Here is a 21,036-nt window from a genome sequence, read left to right on the forward strand (position 1 = left end):
TTACTCTGAAAAGTCACCTGTTGTTCCTGCTGTGCAATTATTGGCATTACTATCACCTGTAGCACTGTTAGGACACACCCTTCAATGAAGAGCCTCTGCCTGACAGAGGCAATACATTAATCAGACTGAAGGTGGCGCTATATCATCACATTAGCTCTTAGTAGGCTTACAGGCAAACCTGCCTAGTCAATGGCCGCGTTCGAGAGCATCAAAACTGTGATGTATCATGGGTAAATTGTGACTGACTGATCTACAAATCACATTGAGCAGTTATTTATGATGCAAGGTGATTTGTAGATCAGTCGGTCTTGTCTCGCCTTTCAAGTAGGCTGTAATGTCGAATGCACAAATTATTTCAGATAAGGTCAACTGGCTAAGCCATTACTTCAGATAAGGTCAACTGGCTAAGCCATTACTTCAGATAAGGTCAACTGGCTAAGCCATTACTTCAGATAAGGTCAACTGGCTAAGCCATTACTTCAGATAAGGTCAACTGGCTAAGGTTGCTGCTGTATTGGCCAGTAAATTGATGAAGAGGGAAACAATATTGTTTGGTTTTTGGATGTAGGCCTACTAGTGGTTGTGTTGAAATCAAAGACATACTGTTACCAGCATCTTAATTTGGGAGATATGCCTATAATTTCATGATGTGGTGGATGATGATTTAATTACAACAGTTCATGTAACTGAGGGGCCAGATTCTTTGGTCTGATCGCCATTATAATTGGATTATTTTATGTATTCTGAATGTGTGTTCCCTCAAACCCAGCAACAGACAACCAACAACAAGTAACTCAGCACTTATTGTTGCAGGCAACTATTTTATTACAACCGTATATACAGTACAAGACACAGTAGAAATGCAAACAACAGAAGGAGGGTGAATGTGTATGGAGGAGGTGTGGGGAGATGGGATGTTTAGAAGCACTTCCTGTGGACAATGGAAGGACCTGCCTCGTCATACTCCTGTTTGCTGATCCACATCTGCTGGAAGGTGGAGAGAGAGGCCAGGATGGAGCCGCCGATCCAGACCGAGTACTTACGCTCGGGGGGAGCGATGATCTAGAGAAGGTGGAGGAGAGGAGGAGATGTGGCGGGTCGGTTAAGAACTCTTCAGAAGTTGTAGGTGCTCTCTAGCACAGTGGACAGACAGACAGTGGACAGACAGTGTTGCTTATTTGAACCAGAGTTGTGGGTACACATGTATTGCCGAACATGGAGGATAGTGGGCCAAATGCTGTAGACCTACAGCCTATCCACAGCTCTGATATTTTTGGGACTACTCCATACTATCATACCACTTACAATACACGCCCAAGACATGGCTCCGTTCATAAGTAGTACCCTAGTGTGGACACCAAATTCCAATTCCAATTCAAAATGTTCTTCATTGAAAGGCATTGAAGAAAATTGGAATTTCAGTGTACTTGTTGACTTTACTAGAGTTGAAATTGATCCCAACCCTGGTGGACATTTGGAACAGAGTTCCTCCTGTGTTGAATAGACGTGTTCCCCCACCTTGATCTTCATAGTGCTGGGGGCCAGGGCGGTGATCTCCTTCTGCATACGGTCAGCAATACCAGGGTACATGGTGGTACCGCCGGACAGGACGTTGTTGGCGTACAGGTCCTTACGGATGTCAATGTCGCACTTCATGATGCTGTTGTAGGCGGTCTCATGGATACCAGCGGACTCCATACCTGAGCAGGTGAGATGAGAAGAGACACTTAGTGAGCACAGACAGGACATAGGTGACCAACAGGAGTTAGAAACGTAAGGAATAGATTATGCTTACAGTAAATAGCTACGTGTGTGGACTCTGTAACAGAATGTATTGTCCATTGGAGACTAGAGGGCAGGGCAATGCTGTAACATGTATGGTAACATGGAGTCTAACGGAGTCTAATGTGAAAGTAAGTGTGTGGAAAGTTACATGGTAAGGTAAGGAATAGATGAACCAGAGGTACAGAGGGAGGTGGAGAGAGAGAGAGAGGTAGAGAGAGAGAGTGAGAGGTACAGAGAGAGAGAGTGAGAGAGTGAGAGAGAGAGAGAGAGAGAGAGAGAGAGAGAGAGAGAGAGAGAGAGAGAGAGAGAGAGAGAGAGAGAGAGAGATACGCACCAATGAAGGAAGGCTGGAAGAGGGTCTCTGGGCAACGGAAACGCTCGTTACCAATGGTGATGACCTGACCGTCGGGCAGCTCATAGCTCTTCTCCAGAGAGGAGGAGGAGGCAGCGGTGGCCATCTCATTCTCAAAGTCCAGGGCAACGTAGCACAGCTTCTCCTTGATGTCACGCACGATCTCACGCTCGGCTGTAGGGGGGAGATTCAGAGTGTTGGCGAATCCAGTTCAACATTAGACGCTAAATACATTTACATTTACATTACATTTACGTCATTTAGCAGACGCTCGTATCCAGAGGGACTTACAAATTGGTGCATTCACCTTCTGATACCCAGTGGGACAACCACTTTACAATTTATTTATTTATATTTTTCAAATGTTTTATTTGTAGAGTATATTTTTAATGTTCATTTGTTTTATATATATATAGTTTTTTGTATTGTTTAAAAAAAATAAAAAAAATAAAAATCATTTTTTAAAATGTATTTTTTATATAGAGTATATTTTTGAATAGAGGCTACATAGAGCCTCAAATAGGTTCTCTGATCTTGTCTCTCTATAACTTTATCCTATATGTGGCCATCTTACCGGTGGTCACAAACGAGTAGCCACGCTCTGTCAGGATCTTCATCAGGTAGTCAGTGAGGTCGCGACCGGCCAGATCCAGACGCATGATGGCGTGGGGCAGAGCGTAACCCTCATAAATGGGCACGTTGTGGGTCACACCATCACCAGAGTCCAGCACGATACCTGAAGAGAGGAGAGAATGGAGGACAGATCACGGACATGCTGCTTTTCACGTTGTGGTTGGATGTCTTCTGATACTGTAGTGCAGGGGTCAGCAACAGGCGTTGATTTTTTTGTTTGTTGCCCCCCAAAGTTAAAAAAAAAATATATATATATATATATATATATATATATATATATATATATATATATATATATATATATATATATATATACACTGTATATATATATACACAATACCAGTCAAAGGTTTGTACACACCTACTAATTCAAGGGGTTTTCTTTATTTGTACTATTAGTGAAGACATCAAAACTATGAAATAACACATATGGAATCATGTAGTAACCATAAAAGTGTTAAACAAATCAAGATATATTCTTCAAATAGCCACCCTTTGCCTTGATGACAGCTTGGAACACTCTTGGCATTCTCTCAACCAGCTTCATGAGGAGTGCTTTTCCAGCAGTCTTGAAGGAGTTCCCACATATGCTGAGCACTTGTTGGCTGCTTTTCCTTCACTCTGTGGTCCGACTCATCCCAAACCATCTCAATTGGGTTGAGGTCGGGGAATTGTGGAGGCCAGGTCATCTGATGCAGCACTCCATCACTCTCCTTCTTGGTAAGATAGGCCTTACCCAGCCTGGAGGTGTGTTTGGTCATTGTCCTGTTGAAAAACAAATGATAGTCCCACTAAGCCCAAACCAGATGGGATGGCGTATCACTGCAGAATGCAGTGGTTAAGTGTGCCTTGAATTCTAAATAAATCACAGACAGTGTCACCAGCAAAGCACCCCCACACCATAACGCCTCCTCCTCCATTCTTTACCGTGGGAACTACACATGCGGAGATCATCCATTCACCCACACCGCGTCTCACAAAGACACGGCGGTTTGAACCAAAAATCTCCAATTTGGACTCCAGACCAAAGGACAAATTTCCACTGGTCTAATGTCCACTGCTTGTGTTTCTTGGCCCAAGCAAGTCTCTTTTTCTTATTGGTGTCCTTTAGTAGTGGTTTCTTTGCAGCAATTCGACCTTTAGTAGTGGTTTCTTTGCAGCAATTCGACCATGCAGCAATTCAACCTGATTCACGCAGTCTCCTCTGAACAGTTGATGTTGAGATGTGTCTGTTACTTGAACTCTGTGAAGCATTTATTTGGGCTGCAATCTGAGGTGCAGTTAACTCTAATGAACTTATCCTCTGCAGCAGAGGTAACTCTGGGTCTTCCTTTCCTGTGGCGGTCCTCATGAGAGGCAGTTTCATCATAGCGCTTGGTGGTTTTTGCGACTGCACTTGAAGAAACTTTCAAAGTTCTTGAAATGTTCCGTATTGACTGACCTTCATGTCTTAAAGTAATGATGGATTGTAATTTCTCTTTGCTTATTTGAGCTGTTCTTGCCATAATATGGACTTGGTATTTTACCAAATAGGGTTATCTTCTGTATACCCCCCCACCCCAAAGGCAAAGGGTGGATATTTGAAGAATCTCAAATATAAAATATATTTTGATTTGTTTAACGCTTTTTTGGTTACTACATGATTCCATATGTATTATTTCCTAGTTTTGATCTCTTCACTATTATTCTACAATGTAGAAAATAGTAAAAATAAAGAAAAACCCTTGAATGAGTAGGTGATCTAAAACTTTTGACCGGTAGTGTATGTAGATATATTTTGGGGGGAATTAAATTTTTTTGTTAAAAAAAGTATTCCCACGAATAAAAAGACAGACATATGTGACGGTGTCTCAGTGTCTCAATGTAAGGAAGGTGGTGTCTCAGTGTCTCAATGTAAGGAAGGTGGTGTCTCAGTGTCTCAATGTAAGGAAGGTCTGAAATTATCATGTTATTTCCAATATAATCTCTTTTTGGGCTTACTTGTGGTCAATTTTCAGTGTACAAATTATTATAATTATGTTCTGGCACCCCGACCATCCGCTCGGACAAAATCGTCCCGCTGCTGAATCTAGTTGCCTACCCCTGTTGTAATGGATCACTATCCCGATAGTGTCTAAAGGGTATTATGTGAGTAATGCGAGCAGCACTTCTTAATGTCAAAGCATGTCTTGATAGTTGTCAGTATATTGTATCTGTGGCATTATACCATGTTGTGTCTATTGTGGTATTGGTAATGTGATAGTCTTAAGTCCTGTGGAAACTCACCGGTGGTACGGCCGGAGGCGTAGAGGGACAGCACGGCCTGGATGGCCACGTACATGGCGGGGACGTTGAAGGTCTCAAACATGATCTGGGTCATCTTCTCCCTGTTGGCCTTGGGGTTGAGGGGGGCCTCAGTGAGCAGGGTGGGGTGCTCCTCAGGGGCCACACGCAGCTCGTTGTAGAAGGTGTGGTGCCAGATCTGGTGGAGGAAGTAGTGGGAGAGACATGGTCAGAGACATGGTTCTGGATAATATAACACATTGCGAGATAGAGAAAGATTTAGCTGTCCCTTTGAAGTCATGTTGTGTGGCATAACGTAGCTCTAAAATATTTCCTATGTTCCTTTTTTTTGTTTTATAAGTTTAAATATGTATGTGTTAAGTGTGTTGAAATATCATCATATTCTTAAGCTTCATACGTCTATTAGCATCATATTGGATAGTATCCTAAGTGTCATACGCTTCTTGTCTCTAAGTATATGTGTATCTTGAGATATTAAGTGCTGCTTTTATCATCTTACAATCATTCACAAGTCCAATATCTCTAGTAGCATCTTGGCTCTGGGACCCACCTTCTCCATGTCGTCCCAGTTGGTGATGATGCCGTGCTCGATGGGGTACTTCAGAGTCAGGATACCTCTCTTGCTCTGAGCCTCGTCTCCCACATAGCTGTCCTTCTGTCCCATTCCCACCATCACACCCTGCATAGAGAGGAAACATGGGTCAGGAGAGTTCGCAATACGCACAACACAACACGTGAATCGAACTTTACCCAAACTTTACGCATGGCTAGATGTGCGTCTCATTACCGACGCAACGTTACAAACGTAAACTACACTACATTATCTGGATCACTACATCACGATATGTCCCCTTATAGCCTCGTAACTTTTACGTCATGGCATAAGTATAGAAACAAATCCGTTAGTAAAGGCCAACGGCTATCCGTTCTTTCTCTGCAAGTGGTGTACCTGGTGACGGGGACGTCCAACGATCGATGGGAACACAGCGCGGGGAGCGTCATCCCCGGCGAACCCAGCCTTGACCAGGCCAGAACCGTTGTCGCACACGAGGGCAGTAGTCTCATCGTCGTCACACATGATTGGTCTTGTTTCGGATGGCCTTCTGTTGGGAGGAGAGACACGGCGGTAAGAGCTCTGTCTGGGCGCTAATTACATTAACACCATGACAATCACCCTGTCCATGAGCTTATCACTAGACTGGAGGCTACTGTTATACATCTGTTACATTAAAGACATCCTCCAAGGACGTGACTGGTGAATTATCTTATCATTGTTGTCTTATATAAACAGTACTACGCTGCCTATTGTCATGATATTATTTTTTTTATGTTGTCATAATTTCACTATTTCAAAGTGCAAATATTTCACATTTTCCTAGAAAGACCTTTTCAAAAGTGTTGTTGAAATAACCTAGTCCTCTTAGGGGCCACTGATAACCTATCTTCTCCCTCTTTGTCAGAGCTGCCCTGTAAAGCCAAACAGGGACATAGTAGAGCCCACCACACCAGGGTCTCTATTCTTAGCCCTGGCCCTTGTCATACGGAACACTACCCCTCCCCCCGCCCCCCCTCCCACTCCTCCTCTACCCCTTTCCTCTTTCCTCCCCCCTCCCCCCTCCTCCTCCCCTATCTCTAACAGAGCTATGTCACAGCTGAAGGAGCTTGTCTGTTGACAAGTAACAGTGGTGGCCTGGAGATCCCTCCTCAGCTGTTGGCACAATAGTAACTCCTGTTTTCCATGGAGGGGAGCTGGAGAGCATGTGTTACTGTCCCTCCAGTCCCTCTCCATACCTCCCTCTATCCTTCCATCCATCCCTCTATCTCTTCATCCATCTTTGCATCCCCCTCTCCAGCCATGGTCTGACAGATCCCTTCAAAGGATGTGTTACTGTCGCTCTGGTCCCCTCTCTCTATCCCTCTATCCTTCCTTCCTTCCTTCCTTCCTTCCTTCCTTCCTTCCTTCCTTCCTTCCTTCCTTCCTTCCTTCCTTCCTTCCTTCCTTCCTTCCTTCCTTCCTTCTCCCTCTATCCCTCCCCAGCCCAACAGCTCCCTTCAAAGCATGTGTTACTGTCCCTCCATACCTCCCTCCAGTCCACCACTCCCTCTATCACTTCATTCTTCTATCCCTCTATCCACCCCCCTCCGCCAGCCAGCCCCTGAGTCTGTACCTTCCAGCCCTGGCCTGACAGCTTCCTTCATTAGTGGCCTGGAGGCCTGACAACTTCCTTCATTAGTGGCCTGGAGGCCTGACAGCTCCCTTCATTAGTGGCCTGGTCAGGAGGCCTGACAGCTCCCTTCATTAGTGGCCTGGTCAGGAGGCCTGACAGCTCCCTTCATTAGTGGCCTGGCTAGTGAAGGCCTGACAGCTCCCTTCATTAGTGTCCTGGCTAGTGGTCAGGAGGCCTGACAGCTCTCTTCATTAGTGGCCTGGCTAGTGAAGGTCTGACAGCTCCCTTCATTAGTGGCCTGGCTAGTGGTCTGGAGGTCTGACAGCTCCCTTCATTAGTGGCCTGGCTAGTGAAGGTCTGACAGCTCCCTTCATTAGTGGCCTGGCTAGTGGTCAGGAGGTCTGACAGCTCCCTTCATTAGTGTCCTGGCTAGTGGTCAGGAGGCCTGACAGCTCCCTTCATTAGTGTCCTGGCTAGTGGTCAGGAGGTCTGACAGCTCCCTTCATTAGTGGCCTGGCCAGTGGTCAGGAGGTCTGACAGCTCCCTTCATTAGTGGCCTGGCTAGTGGTCAGGAGGTCTGACAGCTCCCTTCATTAGTGGCCTGGCTAGTGGTCAGGAGGTCTGACAGTTCCCTTCATTAGTGGCCTGGCTAGTGGTCAGGAGGTCTGACAGCTCCCTTCATTAGTGGCCTGGCCAGTGGTCAGGAGGTCTGGCAGCTCCCTTCATTAGTGGCCTGGCCAGTGGTCAGGAGGTCTGGCAGCTCCCTTCATTAGTGGCCTGGCCAGTGGTCAGGAGGTCTGGCAGCTCCCTTCATTAGTGGCCTGGCCAGTGGTCAGGAGGTCTGGCAGCTCCCTTCATTAGTGGCCTGGCCAGTGGTCAGGAGGTCTGACAGCTCCCTTCATTAGTGGCCTGGCCAGTGGTCAGGAGGTCTGACAGCTCCCTTCATTAGTGGCCTGGCCAGTGGTCAGGAGGTCTGACAGCTCCCTTCATTAGTGGCCTGGCTAGTGGTCAGGAGGTCTGACAGCTCCCTTCATTAGTGGCCTGGCTAGTGGTCAGGAGGCCTGACAGCTCCCTTCATTAGTGGCCTGGCCAGTGGTCAGGAGGTCTGGCAGCTCCCTTCATTAGTGGCCTGGCCAGTGGTCAGGAGGTCTGACAGCTCCCTTCATTAGTGGCCTGGCCAGTGGTCAGGAGGTCTGACAGCTCCCTTCATTAGTGGCCTGGCCAGTGGTCAGGAGGTCTGACAGCTCCCTTCATTAGTGGCCTGGCTAGTGGTCAGGAGGTCTGGCAGCTCCCTTCATTAGTGGCCTGGCCAGTGGTCAGGAGGTCTGACAGCTCCCTTCATTAGTGGCCTGGCTAGTGGTCAGGAGGTCTGGCAGCTCCCTTCATTAGTGGCCTGGCCAGTGGTCAGGAGTCGGGAGGGCTGGCGCTTCACAGTGGCCACTATGTCCCCCTGTCTAACCCCCCCTCTAATCCACCAGAGCCACAGGTCACTGTTCACACATGTTGCCACCAGTATGGCCTGTCACCAGCAAGTGTTGCCACCAGCATGGCCTGTCAATCAATCACAACAAGCCCTGGCTGCCGGGCAACTGCCGTTGTCCTACACTCTATTTCGCCCCATTCAACTCCCTTAATTTATCTATTTCTCTCTTCAGCTCTTTCTTTCTCCTACTTTTCTTCCTTCTCAACTTCTCTCAAAACAATTCCTTCTCAACTTCTCTCAAAACAATTCCTTCTCAACTTCTCTCAAAACAATTCCTTCTCAACTTCTCTCAAAACAATTCCTTCTCAACTTCTCTCAAAATAATTCCTTCTCAACTTCTCTCAAAACAATTCCTTCTCAACCTCTCTCATATAAATCCTTCTCTAAAAGCCTATTAGAAGTATGCAGGCATCCATTGCAGGCGTTAACTCTACAAGTGATTCCTATGTGCTCTCTCGTTCAATCACAATAGGAGCTCCCGGCGGTTAAACCAAGATCCTGGCCCTTCTTCCCTATCCAAAACAACAACAACAACACAGCGGCACGATGCTCTCCAAGAGTAGCTGACAAAGTGTGGATCCTTTCTACCACCACCAAGTCATCTAGCCATCTTCCTCTCAGCTCCCCTCTCTCGGCTCCCCTCTCTCGACTCCCCTCTCTCGGCTCCACTCTCTCGGCTCCAGTCTCTCGGCTCCACTCTCTCGGTCACTCGTCTGTCTGAAGTAGTGGTAGTAATTAAACAGAGCGGCTACAGGTACTGGGCAGTACTGAGTCCAATAGAGAAAGAGTGCCACAGGGCAGTACTGAGTCCAATAGAGAAAGAGTGCTACAGGGCAGTACTGAGTCCAATAGAGAAAGAGTGCCACAGGGCAGTACTGAGTCCAGTAGAGAAAGAGTGCTACAGGGCAGTACTGAGTCCAATAGAGAAAGAGTGCTACAGGGCAGTACTGAGTCCAATAGAGAAAGAGTGCTACAGGGCAGTACTGAGTCCAATAGAGAAAGAGTGCTACAGGGCAGTACTGAGTCCAATAGAGAAAGAGTGCTACAGGGCGGTACTAGAACAGGAACAATAGCAGAAAGAAGACACTCACCAAGTTGTACGCCAAGACTGGAGTTTCCACTGGGACAAAGGGTGAGGGTGAGAGGTGTCCCTTAAATATGCCCCCTCGTCCCAGGACCGGGGGCCTGAAGGAGGGACCAGGAGTTTACACAAGCCCAAATAAGAACTTCTAGATAACGGTTCACTAAAGGAGGCCTCTGTCACTCAGAGGCCTCCTTTCTGACGGGACGCCATCTAAAATGGAGTGTTGTTACCTAGGAGACGGAGAGTTCTAGTGCCGCCCCTGGCTGTCTGGCTGGTACAAAAATAAGGAATGGTTGGCAGAGGGAAGTTAAAGGGATTATTTCTAAATTATTTCCATTATTGTGTTATGGTTGATTATAGTTGGGTCATGATGAAGTAGGTGTTAACTGATTGATGTGAAACAATTCTCTTTCAGTCTGACTTTTGACTTTTATAAAGGAGGAAGACCTATGATTAGCTCAGACAATGCAATAAAACTGTAAAGGAATTTCTGGCCCTTGGGATTTGGGGGAACTAAAATAGTTTATTGTTATATCAGATTTGACCGTGTTTGTTATTGTGTTATAAAGGAGGGAAACCGGACACACAATTCATCTCCATGTTTGACATCACTTGCATATTGATTTGCATATTCATAATGATTATAAATGACTAAAGCATACATTGAGAATGTTGATATTTTTATTTTGTACAGTACATGAACGTAAGTCTCAAATAGCCTACAAGAGTTGTCACTGAATATGACAGAAGCTTGTTTATCCGTCAGATCTGTTTTTGATGATGAATGGCATGATTTGTTTACCCTGTCCCACACCTTTTGGCTCTTAACAGACAACCAAACCATTATTTATTCACATCAATCATCCAATGTCTCTCTACCGGTTGTCATCTCATCCCAACACGGAGTGAAATATTGAAGTCACAACTTAACACAGACACTGTATTGTATTTACATAGCCTAACTGAAACTTGAAGCTTGAAATCTAAGCTCCATTCACTGAAACTGTCCTCCTATCCATGACCCAGTGAGACAGTCACGATAATATGACTAAGCTCAGATAGGGGTGTCAGAGTGGGGGTGTAACTTTAGACCCCCTGGGGGCGTCTGGGAATCTGGTTAAGAAGTGGTTTGAGTGGCACTCAGTCCAGTCTGTGGTGGGATAGTGTCTGTGGTGGGATAGTGTCTGTGGTGGGATAGTGTCTGTGGTGGGATAGTCTGTGGTGGGATAGTGTCTGTGGTGGGGTAGTATCTGTGGTGGGATAGTGTCTGTGGTGGGGTAGTGTCTGTGGTGGGATAGTGTCTGTGGTGGGATAGTGTCTGTGGTGGGATAGTGTCTGTGGTGGGGTAGTGTCTGTGGTGGGATAGTGTCTGTGGTGGGATAGTGTATGTGGTGGGATAGTCTGTGGTGGGATATTATCTGTGGTGGGGTAGTATCTGTGGTGGGATAGTGTCTGTGGTGGGATAGTGTCTGTGGTGGGATAGTCTGTGGTGGGATAGTGCTTGTGGTGGGATAGTGACTGTGGTGGGATAGTGTCTGTGGTGGGATAGTGTCTGTGATGGGATAGTGTCTGTGGTGGGATAGTCTGTGGTGGGATAGTGTCTGTGGTGGGATAGTGTCTGTGGTGGGGTAGTATCTGTGGTGGGGTAGTATCTGTGGTGGGATAGTGTCTGTGGTGGGATAGTCTGTGGTGGGATAGTATATGTGTTGGGATAGTGTCTGTGTTGGGATAGTGTCTGTGTTGGGATCGTGTCTGTGGTGGGATAGTGTCTGTGGTGGGATAGTGTCTGTGGTGGGATAGTGTCTGTGGTGGGGTAGTGTCTGTGGTGGGATAGTGTCTGTGGTGGGGTAGTATCTGTGGTGGGATAGTGTCTGTGGTGGGATAGTCTGTGGTGGGATAGTGTCTGTGGTGGGATAGTCTGTGGTGGGATAGTGTCTGTGGTGGGATAGTCTGTGGTGGGATAGTGTCTGTGGTGGGATAGTGTCTGTGGTGGGATAGTGTCTGTGGTGGGATAGTGCCTGTGGTGGGATAGTGTCTGTGGTGGGATAGTCTGTGGTGGGATAGTGTATGTGGTGGGATAGTCTGTGGTGGGATAGTGTCTGTGGTGGGATAGTCTGTGGTGGGATAGTGTCTGTGGTGGGATAGTCTGTGGTGGGATAGTCTGTGGTGGGATAGTGTCTGTGGTGGGATAGTGTCTGTGGTGGGATAGTGACTGTGGTGGGATAGTGTCTGTGGTGGGATAGTGTCTGTGGTGGGATAGTGTCTGTGGTGGGATAGTGTCTGTGGTGGGATAGTCTGTGGTGGGATAGTGGCTGTGGTGGGATAGTGTCTGTGGTGGGGTAGTATCTGTGGTGGGATAGTGTCTGTGGTGGGATAGTCTGTGGTGGGATAGTGTCTGTGGTGGGATAGTGTCTGTGGTGGGGTAGTATCTGTGGTGGGATAGTGCCTGTGGTGGGATAGTGTCTGTGGTGGGATAGTGTCTGTGGTGGGATAGTCTGTGGTGGGATAGTGTCTGTGGTGGGATAGTGTCTGTGGTGGGATAGTGTCTGTGGTGGGGTAGTGTCTGTGGTGGGATAGTGTCTGTGGTGGTATAGTGTCTGTGGTGGGATAGTGTCTGTGGTGGGGTAGTATCTGTGGTGGGATAGTGTCTGTGGTGGGATAGTCTGTGGTGGGATAGTGTCTGTGGTGGGATAGTGTCTGTGGTGGGATAGTGTCTGTGGTGGGATAGTCTGTGATGGGATAGTGTATGTGGTGGGATAGTATGTGGTGGGATAGTATGTCCCTGGCCTGCTGGCTCCCCTTCCTCTGCGGAAGCATAGTTCCCGCTCAGCCCAGTCAAAACTGTTCGCTGCTCTGGCACCCCAATGGTGGAACAAGCTCCCTCACGACGCCAGGACAGCGGAGTCACTCACCACCTTCCGGAGACATTTGAAACCCCACCTCTTTAAGGAATACCTGGGATAGGATAAAGTAATCCTTCTACCCCCCCCCCTAAAAAATAATAATTGTGAAGTGGTTATCCCACTGGCTATAGGGTGAATGCACCAATTTGTAAGTCGCTCTGGATAAGAGCGTCTGCTAAATGACGTAAATGTAAATGTAAATGGATAGTGTCTGTGGTGGGATAGTCTGTGTTGGGATAGTGTCTGTGGTGGGATAGTCTGTGGTGGGATAGTCTGTGGTGGGATAGTCTGTGGTGGGATAGTGCCTGTGGTGCAGGGCTGGATTAACGCAGGGTTTTACAGGGGCTGAAGCCGCTGGGCCCAGGCCTTTAGGGGGCCCAAGAAGCAAAAAAAGCACAAAAAAAGAAAACATATATATGTATTTTTTTTTACTGCAACCTCCAACCACAGGAGGACTCAGGAGTCTGCTGTCAATGAGTGTAGACAGCCTGCTGCTGCCTGCTGCCACTCTGCTAATCATCAGATGAGGATAGGAGAGGAGGTAGGGGGCCTGTCATGGGTAACTGGGGGGGCCCTGCCTTGTTTGGGTAGCTGATTCAGGGCCCCCCCACCTCGCGGGCAAAACACTTTAGTCACCACCCTCTTGACAGCAGAGAGAAAGTTAATTTCCGGCAATTAAACACATTATGCCATAGGGTGTAGAGAAAATGTTGCAGTTTTAAAGCAAGTTTTCTGCAATTCTACACATATTGCCATGGGGTGTTGAGGATTTTTTTTGCAGTTTTAAAGCGAATTACCTGCAATTCTACACATGTAATGATATCTGAGTGAGAGTGGCTAACAAAATCAATGGGGGCCCAAGGCCTATGGAGCCTATGATTTGTTAATCCGGCCCTGCTGTGGTGGGATAGTGCCTTTGGTAGGGTAGTGCCTTTGGTGGGATAGTGTCTGTGGTGGGGTAGTGTCTGTGGTGGGATAGTATCTGTGGTGGGGTAGTGTCTGTGGTGGGGTAGTGTCTGTGGTGGGATAGTGTCTGTGGTGGGATAGTATCTGTGGTGGGGTAGTGTCTGTGGTGGGATAGTGTCTGTGGTGGGGTAGTGTCTGTGGTGGGATAGTATCTGTGGTGGGGTAGTGTCTGTGGTGGAGTAGTGTCTGTGGTGGTGTAGTATCTGTGGTGGGGTAGTGTCTGTGGTGGGGTAGTATCTGTGGTGGGGTAGTATCTGTGGTGGGGTAGTGTCTGTGGTGGGATAGTGTCTGTGGTGGGATAGTATCTGTGGTGGGGTAGTATCTGTGGTGGGGTAGTATCTGTGGTGGGGTAGTGTCTGTGGTGGGGTAGTGTCTGTGGTGGGATAGTACCTGTGGTGGGATAGTACCTGTGTTGGGATAGTATCTGTGGTGGGGTAGTATCTGTGGTGGGGTAGTGTCTGTGGTGGGGTAGTGTCTGTGGTGGGATAGTATCTGTGGTGGGGTAGTGTCTGCGGTGGGATAGTATCTGTGGTGGGGTAGTGTCTGTGGTGGGATAGTGTCTGTGGTGGGATAGTGTCTGTGGTGGGGTAGTGTCTGTGGTGGGGTAGTGTCTGTGGTAGGGTAGTGTCTGTGGTGGGATAGTGTCTGTGGTGGAGTAGTATCTGTGGTGGGGTAGTATCTGTGGTGGGATAGTATCTGTGGTGGGGTAGTATCTGTGGTGGGATAGTGCCTGTGGTGTGGTAGTATCTGTGGTGGGGTAGTATCTGTGGTGGGGTAGTGTCTGTGGTGGGATAGTGTCTGTGGTGGGATAGTATCTGTGGTGGGGTAGTATCTGTGGTGGGGTAGTATCTGTGGTGGGGTAGTATCTGTGGTGGGGTAGTGTCTGTGGTGGGGTAGTGTCTGTGGTGGGATAGTACCTGTGGTGGGATAGTACCTGTGTTGGGATAGTATCTGTGGTGGGGTAGTATCTGTGGTGGGGTAGTGTCTGTGGTGGGGTAGTGTCTGTGGTGGGATAGTATCTGTGGTGGGGTAGTGTCTGCGGTGGGATAGTATCTGTGGTGGGGTAGTGTCTGTGGTGGGATAGTGTCTGTGGTGGGGTAGTGTCTGTGGTGGGGTAGTGTCTGTGGTGGGGTAGTGTCTGTGGTGGGATAGTGTCTGTGGTGGAGTAGTATCTGTGGTGGGGTAGTATCTGTGGTGGGATAGTATCTGTGGTGGGGTAGTATCTGTGGTGGGATAGTGCCTGTGGTGTGGTAGTGTCTGTGGTGGGATAGTGTCTGTGGTGGGGTAGTGTCTGTGGTGGGGTAGTGTCTGTGGTGGGATAGTGTCTGTGGTGGTGTAGTATCTGTGGTGGGATAGTGCCTGTGGTGTGGTAGTGTCTGTGGTGGGGTAGTATCTGTGGTGGGATAGTGTCTGTGGTGGGATAGTGCCTGTGGTGGGGTAGTGTCTGTGGTGGGGTAGTATCTGTGGTGAGGTAGTATCTGGGGTGGGGTAGTACCTGTTGTGGGATAGTCCCTGTGTACATTTTCCATCCAAGAGCCGTTGTGGTATGTTTGAGAGTGAGGAGCCAGAAACATGCCAGACAGCTGAGAGGAGGGGCAAAGAGAGAGACAGAGGGTAGGAAGGGGGGTTAGAAGTTAAGAGAGGGGGGCAGGGAGAGAGACAGAGAGAGACAGAGAGGGGGGGGGATATCACTCAGTGTCCAGAGTTCAGACCCTCCTCTCTCTCCGTCTGCTCGACTCGGCTCAACGGGTCTTGGGGACAGCCTGTGGCAGCAGCAGGGCGGGAACCTCGATCTGATTGGCGCCTCTCTCTCCTTTTAGGGGCATGCTGGGTAACAGGTGTCGGCGGCTGCACATTGTGGCGGCTCCCGGAGGTAATGTCCTCTGTTCCCGGAGGTAACGTCCTCTGCTCCCGGAGGTAACGTCCTCTGTTCCCGGAGGTAACGTCCTCTGCTCCCGGAGGTAACGTCCTCTGCCCCAGCTCCTTATTCGTCACCTTCCTCCGTGGGGATAAAGAGAGGGTTTTCCCTCCGTTACCCCATTCACTCTGGCTTTGTGTCCTATCAGGAGACAGAGAGGGTTTGTTCTATATAGAGTCTTGGGCTGGTAAGGTCCAATAGGAATGCAGTATTCCATTTGTAGCTGGTGTACTGTGTTGTTAATGTACCTCTAAAGGGAGTATCTGTAGACTTCACTATGGCCTATTCTCAGCATTTATACAAGAAGATACGTGTTTCACACCAAAAACTTCCTTCAAGTGTTCTTGTACCTATATTAAGTCCTTTGCATTCTAACCTGCACACCGTTTTTTATTTGTTGATTTTTATCTGTATTGTTGTTTATCACTTATTTACTTTGGTGCAAATAAATTAAACCTAAACCTAATATTGGGGAATAATAGCTGGGTTGAATACATATTGAGGAATTTCCTGGAGGATCTCTTCACGCAACACAACACAAGTCCTGTTAGAAACCTTTGTAATACTGCCATATGACAAAGTGCTACACCTCCACCCACCGGCCATCTAATGGGGGAGATGGATGTATGGCGAGGCGTTTTGTCTTACACTATGTCTCGTTTCAGCTGGTGACCCATCTAATGGGGGAGATGGATGGATGGCGAGGCGTGGTGTCTTACACTATGTCCCATTTCAGCTGGTGACCCATCTAATGGGGGAGATGGATGGATGGCGAGGCGTGGTGTCTTACTCTATGTCCCGTTTCAGCTGGTGACCCATCTAATGGGGGAGATGGATGGATGGCGAGGCGTGGTGTCTTACACTATGTCCCGTTTCAGCTGGTGACACAACACTACGAGGTATTAGAGGCATTTCCACATTCCTGATTGTGTGGGACGTAGCCTAACAGTTAAGAGCATTGTGCCAGTAACCGAAAGGTCGCTGGTTCGAATCCCAGAGCCAGCAAGGTGGAAATAATCTGCCTTTCTGCCCTTGAGCAAGGCAGATAACCCCCAACAACAACTGCTCCCCGGGCGCTGATGATGTCGATTAAGGCAGCCCCCCGCACCTCTCTGATTCAGAGGGGTTGGGTTAAATGCGGAAGACACATTTCAGTTGTGCAACTGACTAGGTATCCCCTGTTCCATCAGGATTATGTGTGAGCATTTCTCAACTCAGTGGCTCTGTCCCAATGGTACCCTATTCTCTAGGTAGTGTACTACATAGTGAATAAGGTGCCATTGGGATGCAGACACAGTGTGGTGTCATTGGATGCTGTGATGTGGAGAGGCTAGGGGGCTATATTTACTGGATGATATGATGTGGAGAGGCTAGGGGGCTATATTTACTGGATGATATGATGTGGAGAGGCTAGGGGGCTATATTTACTGGATGATATGATGTGGAGAGGCTAGGGGGCTATATTTACTGGATTCTGTGCTGTGGAGAGGCTAGGGGGCTATATTTACTGGATTCTGTGCTGTGGAGAGGCTATGGGGCTATATTTACTGGATGATATGATGTGGAGAGACTAGGTGGGTTTATTTACTGGATGCTGTGCTGTGCTGTGGAGAGGCTAGGGGGCTATATTTAGTGGATTCTGTGCTGTGGAGAGGCTATGGGGCTATATTTACTGGATGATATGATGTGGAGAGACTAGGTGGGTTTATTTACTGGATGCTGTGCTGTGCTGTGGAGAGGCTAGGGGGCTATATTTAGTGGATGATATGCTGTGGAGAGGCTAGGGGGTATATTTACTGGATGCTGTGAAGAGGCTAGATGGCTATATTTACTGGATGCTGTGCTGTGGAGAGGCTAGATGGCTATATTTACTGGGTGCTGTGCTGTGGAGAGGCTAGGGGGCTATATTTAGTGTGGGTTATCACAGCAGATGCAGGACTTCAGGATTCACTTGTACACTAGTGTGTTCCTACAGCTGTCAATGAGGGAGGAGAGAGGAGACTATTAGAGTGGAGGAGGGTGGAGGGAGGAGGAGGGAGGAGGGAGGAGGGAGGAGGGAGGAGGGAGGAGGGGTTGAGGAGGAGGGAGGAGGAGGGAGGAGGGTGGAGAGTGGAGGAGGGAGGAGGGAGGGAGGAGGGTTGAGGAGGAGGGAGGAGGAGGGAGGAGGGTGGAGAGTGGAGGAGGGAGGAGGGAGGAGGGAGGAGAATAGTAGGGTGGAGGAGGGAGGAGGGTTGAGGAGGAGGGAGGAGGGTGGAGAGTGGAGGGAGGAGAATAGTAGGGTGGAGGAGGGAGGAGGGAGGAGGGAGAAGGGAGAAGGGTGGGGGGTGGAGAATAGTAGGGTGGAGGAGGGAGGAGGGAGGAGGGAGAAGGGAGGAGGGAGGAGGGATGATCTGAACAACAGATACAGCAACTGTCTCTTCACAGGGTCAACGGTTTCAGTTTGAACTCAAAGAACGCCTCCCTAAAAAGCAATTATGAAGAACTGTTGTCAATACTTTTTTATTTGTTTTAAGATTGGTACTCTAACTCACCAAAGTAGAAATACTGTCTCCTCTGATTCATTTGGCCCTCGAGTCCATCAAGAGTTCCAGCTCTGACTCCATGTTTAATCCTTCCTTGACAAACAGAGGAAACATGTAAGACATTCAACAACATGAACCGTCATGCATACAGAAAGCAGAACACTGACGTATAACAACAGATAAACAACAAAGGAATGATTCACAATGAACATCATTCTAATAAAGTGGGTAAACAAATATAATATTATGTTACCATCAGGAGTGGAAATGAATAAGAAATCACTCTGGTAACCCACCAATGTCAAATATTTTTTTAAGTTGTTCATGACCAGGTGACACCAAGCCCAGTGAGAGTTGACCGGGATAAGCAGAATATGTCTGAAACAGGTCATGCTTTTGGCGGACCTTCTTCCTTATAAGGTAAAGCAGGCGGCCCAGGATTTGTCTGTCTCTGACAGCTGCCTGGCCTGCCTTGGTCAACCCCCCCAGCATTGTGTGTGTATATGTGTGTGTGTCGCAGCAATGGGTAGTCATCACGGTAGGCAGCTGTTCCATTAGCCACAAATGTTTTTTTAACATGCACTGCACCTTGGTGGATTTGATTTTTGTTTACCATTCAAAATGACATGTCTTTATCCATCACAGGCTTGTGCAGTGTGATAAAAAGAAGGCAATTTTTTAAGTGAAAATCAAGCTAGAAGTATACAGTCTCTCGCTTGTGGTGGTGGTCCATTGGTATTTTCATTCCAAAGTACTTTCATTGCATTTTAGGGCCACCAACACATGTTCAGTTCACGGCAACATTTCGACTTCACACCTGTTGTTGTTGGGTGGCTGGGACTGAGAGACTCCTGTGAACAACTGTGGGGAAGGAACCATGGCTTTAGATAGGCCTATGCAGAACATTTTACTATGTTTCAGTATACTGCAAATAACTATCAGTCTTATTTTTCCTAGATATGATAAGCAGTTTATTTGCTTTGCGTCATAAAAACGTATTAGTGGACATAAAAACAACAACAAACATACTACTGGACTGAATGACGACTGTGTGATCACGCTCTCCGTAGCCGATGTGAGTAAGACCTTTAAACAGGTCAACATTCACAAGGCCGCAGGGTCAGACAGATTACCAGGACGTGTACTCCGAGCATGCGCTGACCAACTGGCAAGTATCTTCACTGACATTTTCAACCTCTCCCTGTCTGAGTCTGTAATACCAACATGTTTCAAGCAGACCACCATAGTCCCTGTGCCCAAGAACACTAAGGTAACCTGCCTAAATGACTACCGACCCGTAGCACTCACGTCTGTAGCCATGAAGTGCTTTGAAAGGCTGGTCATGGATCACATCAACACCATTATCCCAGAAACCCTAGACCCACTCCAATTCACATACCGCCCCAACAGATCCACAGATGATGCAATCTCTATTGCACTCCACACTGCCCTTTCACACCTGGACAAAAGGAACACCTATGTGAGAATGCTATTCATTGACTACAGCTCAGTGTTCAACACCATCGTGCCCTCAAAGCTCATCACTAAGCTAAGGACCCTGGGACTAAACACCTCCCTCTGCAACTGGATCCTGGACTTCCTGACGGGCCGCCCCCAGGTGGTAAGGGTAGGTAACAGCACATCTGCCACGCTGATCCTCAACACGGGGGCACCTCAGGGGTGCGTGCTCAGTCCCCTCCTGTACTCCCTGTTCACTCATGACTGCATGGCCAGGCACGACTCCAACACCATCATTAAGTTTGCCGATGACACAACAGTGGTAGGCCTGATCACCGACAACGACAAGACAGCCTATAGGGAGGAGGTCAGAGACCTGGCCGTGTGGTGCCAGGACAACAACCTCTCCCTCAACGTGATCAAGACAAAGGAGATGATTGTGGACTATAGGAAAAAGAAGAGGACCGAGCACGCCCCCCTTCTCATCGACGGGGCTGTAGCGGAGCAGGTTGAGAGCTTCAAGTTCCTTGGTGTCCACATCACCAACAAACTATCATGGTCCAAACACACCAAGACAGTCGTGAAGAGGGCACGACAAAACCTATTCCCCTTAAGGAGACTGAAAAGATTTGGCATGGGTCCTCAGATCCTCAAAAGGTTCTACAGCTGCACCATCGAGAGCATCCTGACTGGTTGCATCACTGCCTGGTATGGCAACTGCTCGGCCTCCGACCGCAAGGCACTACAGAGGGTAGTGCGTACGACCCAGTACATCACTGGGGCCAAGCTTCCTGCCATCCAGGACCTCTATACCAGGCGGTGTCAGAGGAAGGCCCTAAAAATTGTCAAAGACTCCAGCCACCCTAGTCATAGACTGTTCTCTCTGCTACCGCACGGCAAGCGGTACCGGAGCGCCAAGTCTAGGTCCAAGAGGCTTCTAAACAGCTTCTACCCCCAAGCCATAAGACTCCTGAACATCTAATCAAATGGCTACCCTTTTACGCTGCTGCTACTCTCTGTTTATTATCTATGCATAGTCACTTTAATAACTCAACCTACATGTAAATATTACCTAAATTACCTCAACTAACCGGTGCCCCCGCAAATTGACTCGGTACCGGTACCCCCTGTATATAGCCTCGCTATTGTTATTTTTACTGCTGCTCTTTTTAATTATTTGAAATTGTTTATTTCTTCTTATTTTTTTATTTAATGTTTTTTTCGTATTTTTTTGGTATTCTTTCTTAAAACTGAATTGTTGGTTAAGAGCTTGTAAGTAAGCATTTCACTGTAAGGTCTACCTACACCTGTTGTATTTGGCGCATGTGACAAATAACATTTGATTTGATTTGATTTTGAATGACACTGCGGGAGGAACAAAATGGAGATTCTTGACAGTGGGCAAATTTTATTCTCAGTTGTCCCCTGTCCTTAACGCTATGTGATGGGTGGTGTGTACCACATGCCATCTCTTAACAGCT

General features: G+C 47.8%; 1 protein-coding gene across 1 annotated transcript; it reads right to left on the reverse strand.

The window, feature by feature from the left end:
- Window positions 1-794: 794 nt before the first annotated feature.
- Window positions 795-9,901, reverse strand: LOC121548516 (actin, alpha cardiac muscle). Its single transcript, XM_041859972.1, has 8 exons — window positions 9,796-9,901; window positions 6,003-6,156; window positions 5,604-5,732; window positions 5,036-5,231; window positions 2,712-2,873; window positions 2,120-2,311; window positions 1,519-1,700; window positions 795-1,062 (listed from the first exon to the last, which is right to left on the reverse strand). The coding sequence occupies exons 2-8, from the start codon at window positions 6,129-6,131 to the stop codon at window positions 919-921; spliced, it is 1,134 nt and encodes a 377-aa protein (XP_041715906.1). The 5' UTR covers window positions 6,132-6,156; window positions 9,796-9,901; the 3' UTR covers window positions 795-918.
- Window positions 9,902-21,036: the final 11,135 nt, after the last annotated feature.

Source organism: Coregonus clupeaformis, unplaced genomic scaffold (genome assembly GCF_020615455.1).
Source record: "Coregonus clupeaformis isolate EN_2021a unplaced genomic scaffold, ASM2061545v1 scaf0561, whole genome shotgun sequence".
Classification (NCBI taxonomy): domain Eukaryota; kingdom Metazoa; phylum Chordata; class Actinopteri; order Salmoniformes; family Salmonidae; genus Coregonus; species Coregonus clupeaformis.

Bases quoted from the DNA above. Each gene is read 5' to 3' on its own strand.
- LOC121548516 (XM_041859972.1), bottom strand. From the start codon at position 6,131: ATGTGTGACGACGATGAGACTACTGCCCTCGTGTGCGACAACGGTTCT. The intron at 5,733-6,002 runs GTACACCACTTG...CTCTCTATGCAG, and splicing joins TTGGACGTCCCCGTCACCAG to GGTGTGATGGTGGGAATGGG. The intron at 5,232-5,603 runs GTGGGTCCCAGA...TTCCTCCACCAG, and splicing joins ACTGGGACGACATGGAGAAG to ATCTGGCACCACACCTTCTA.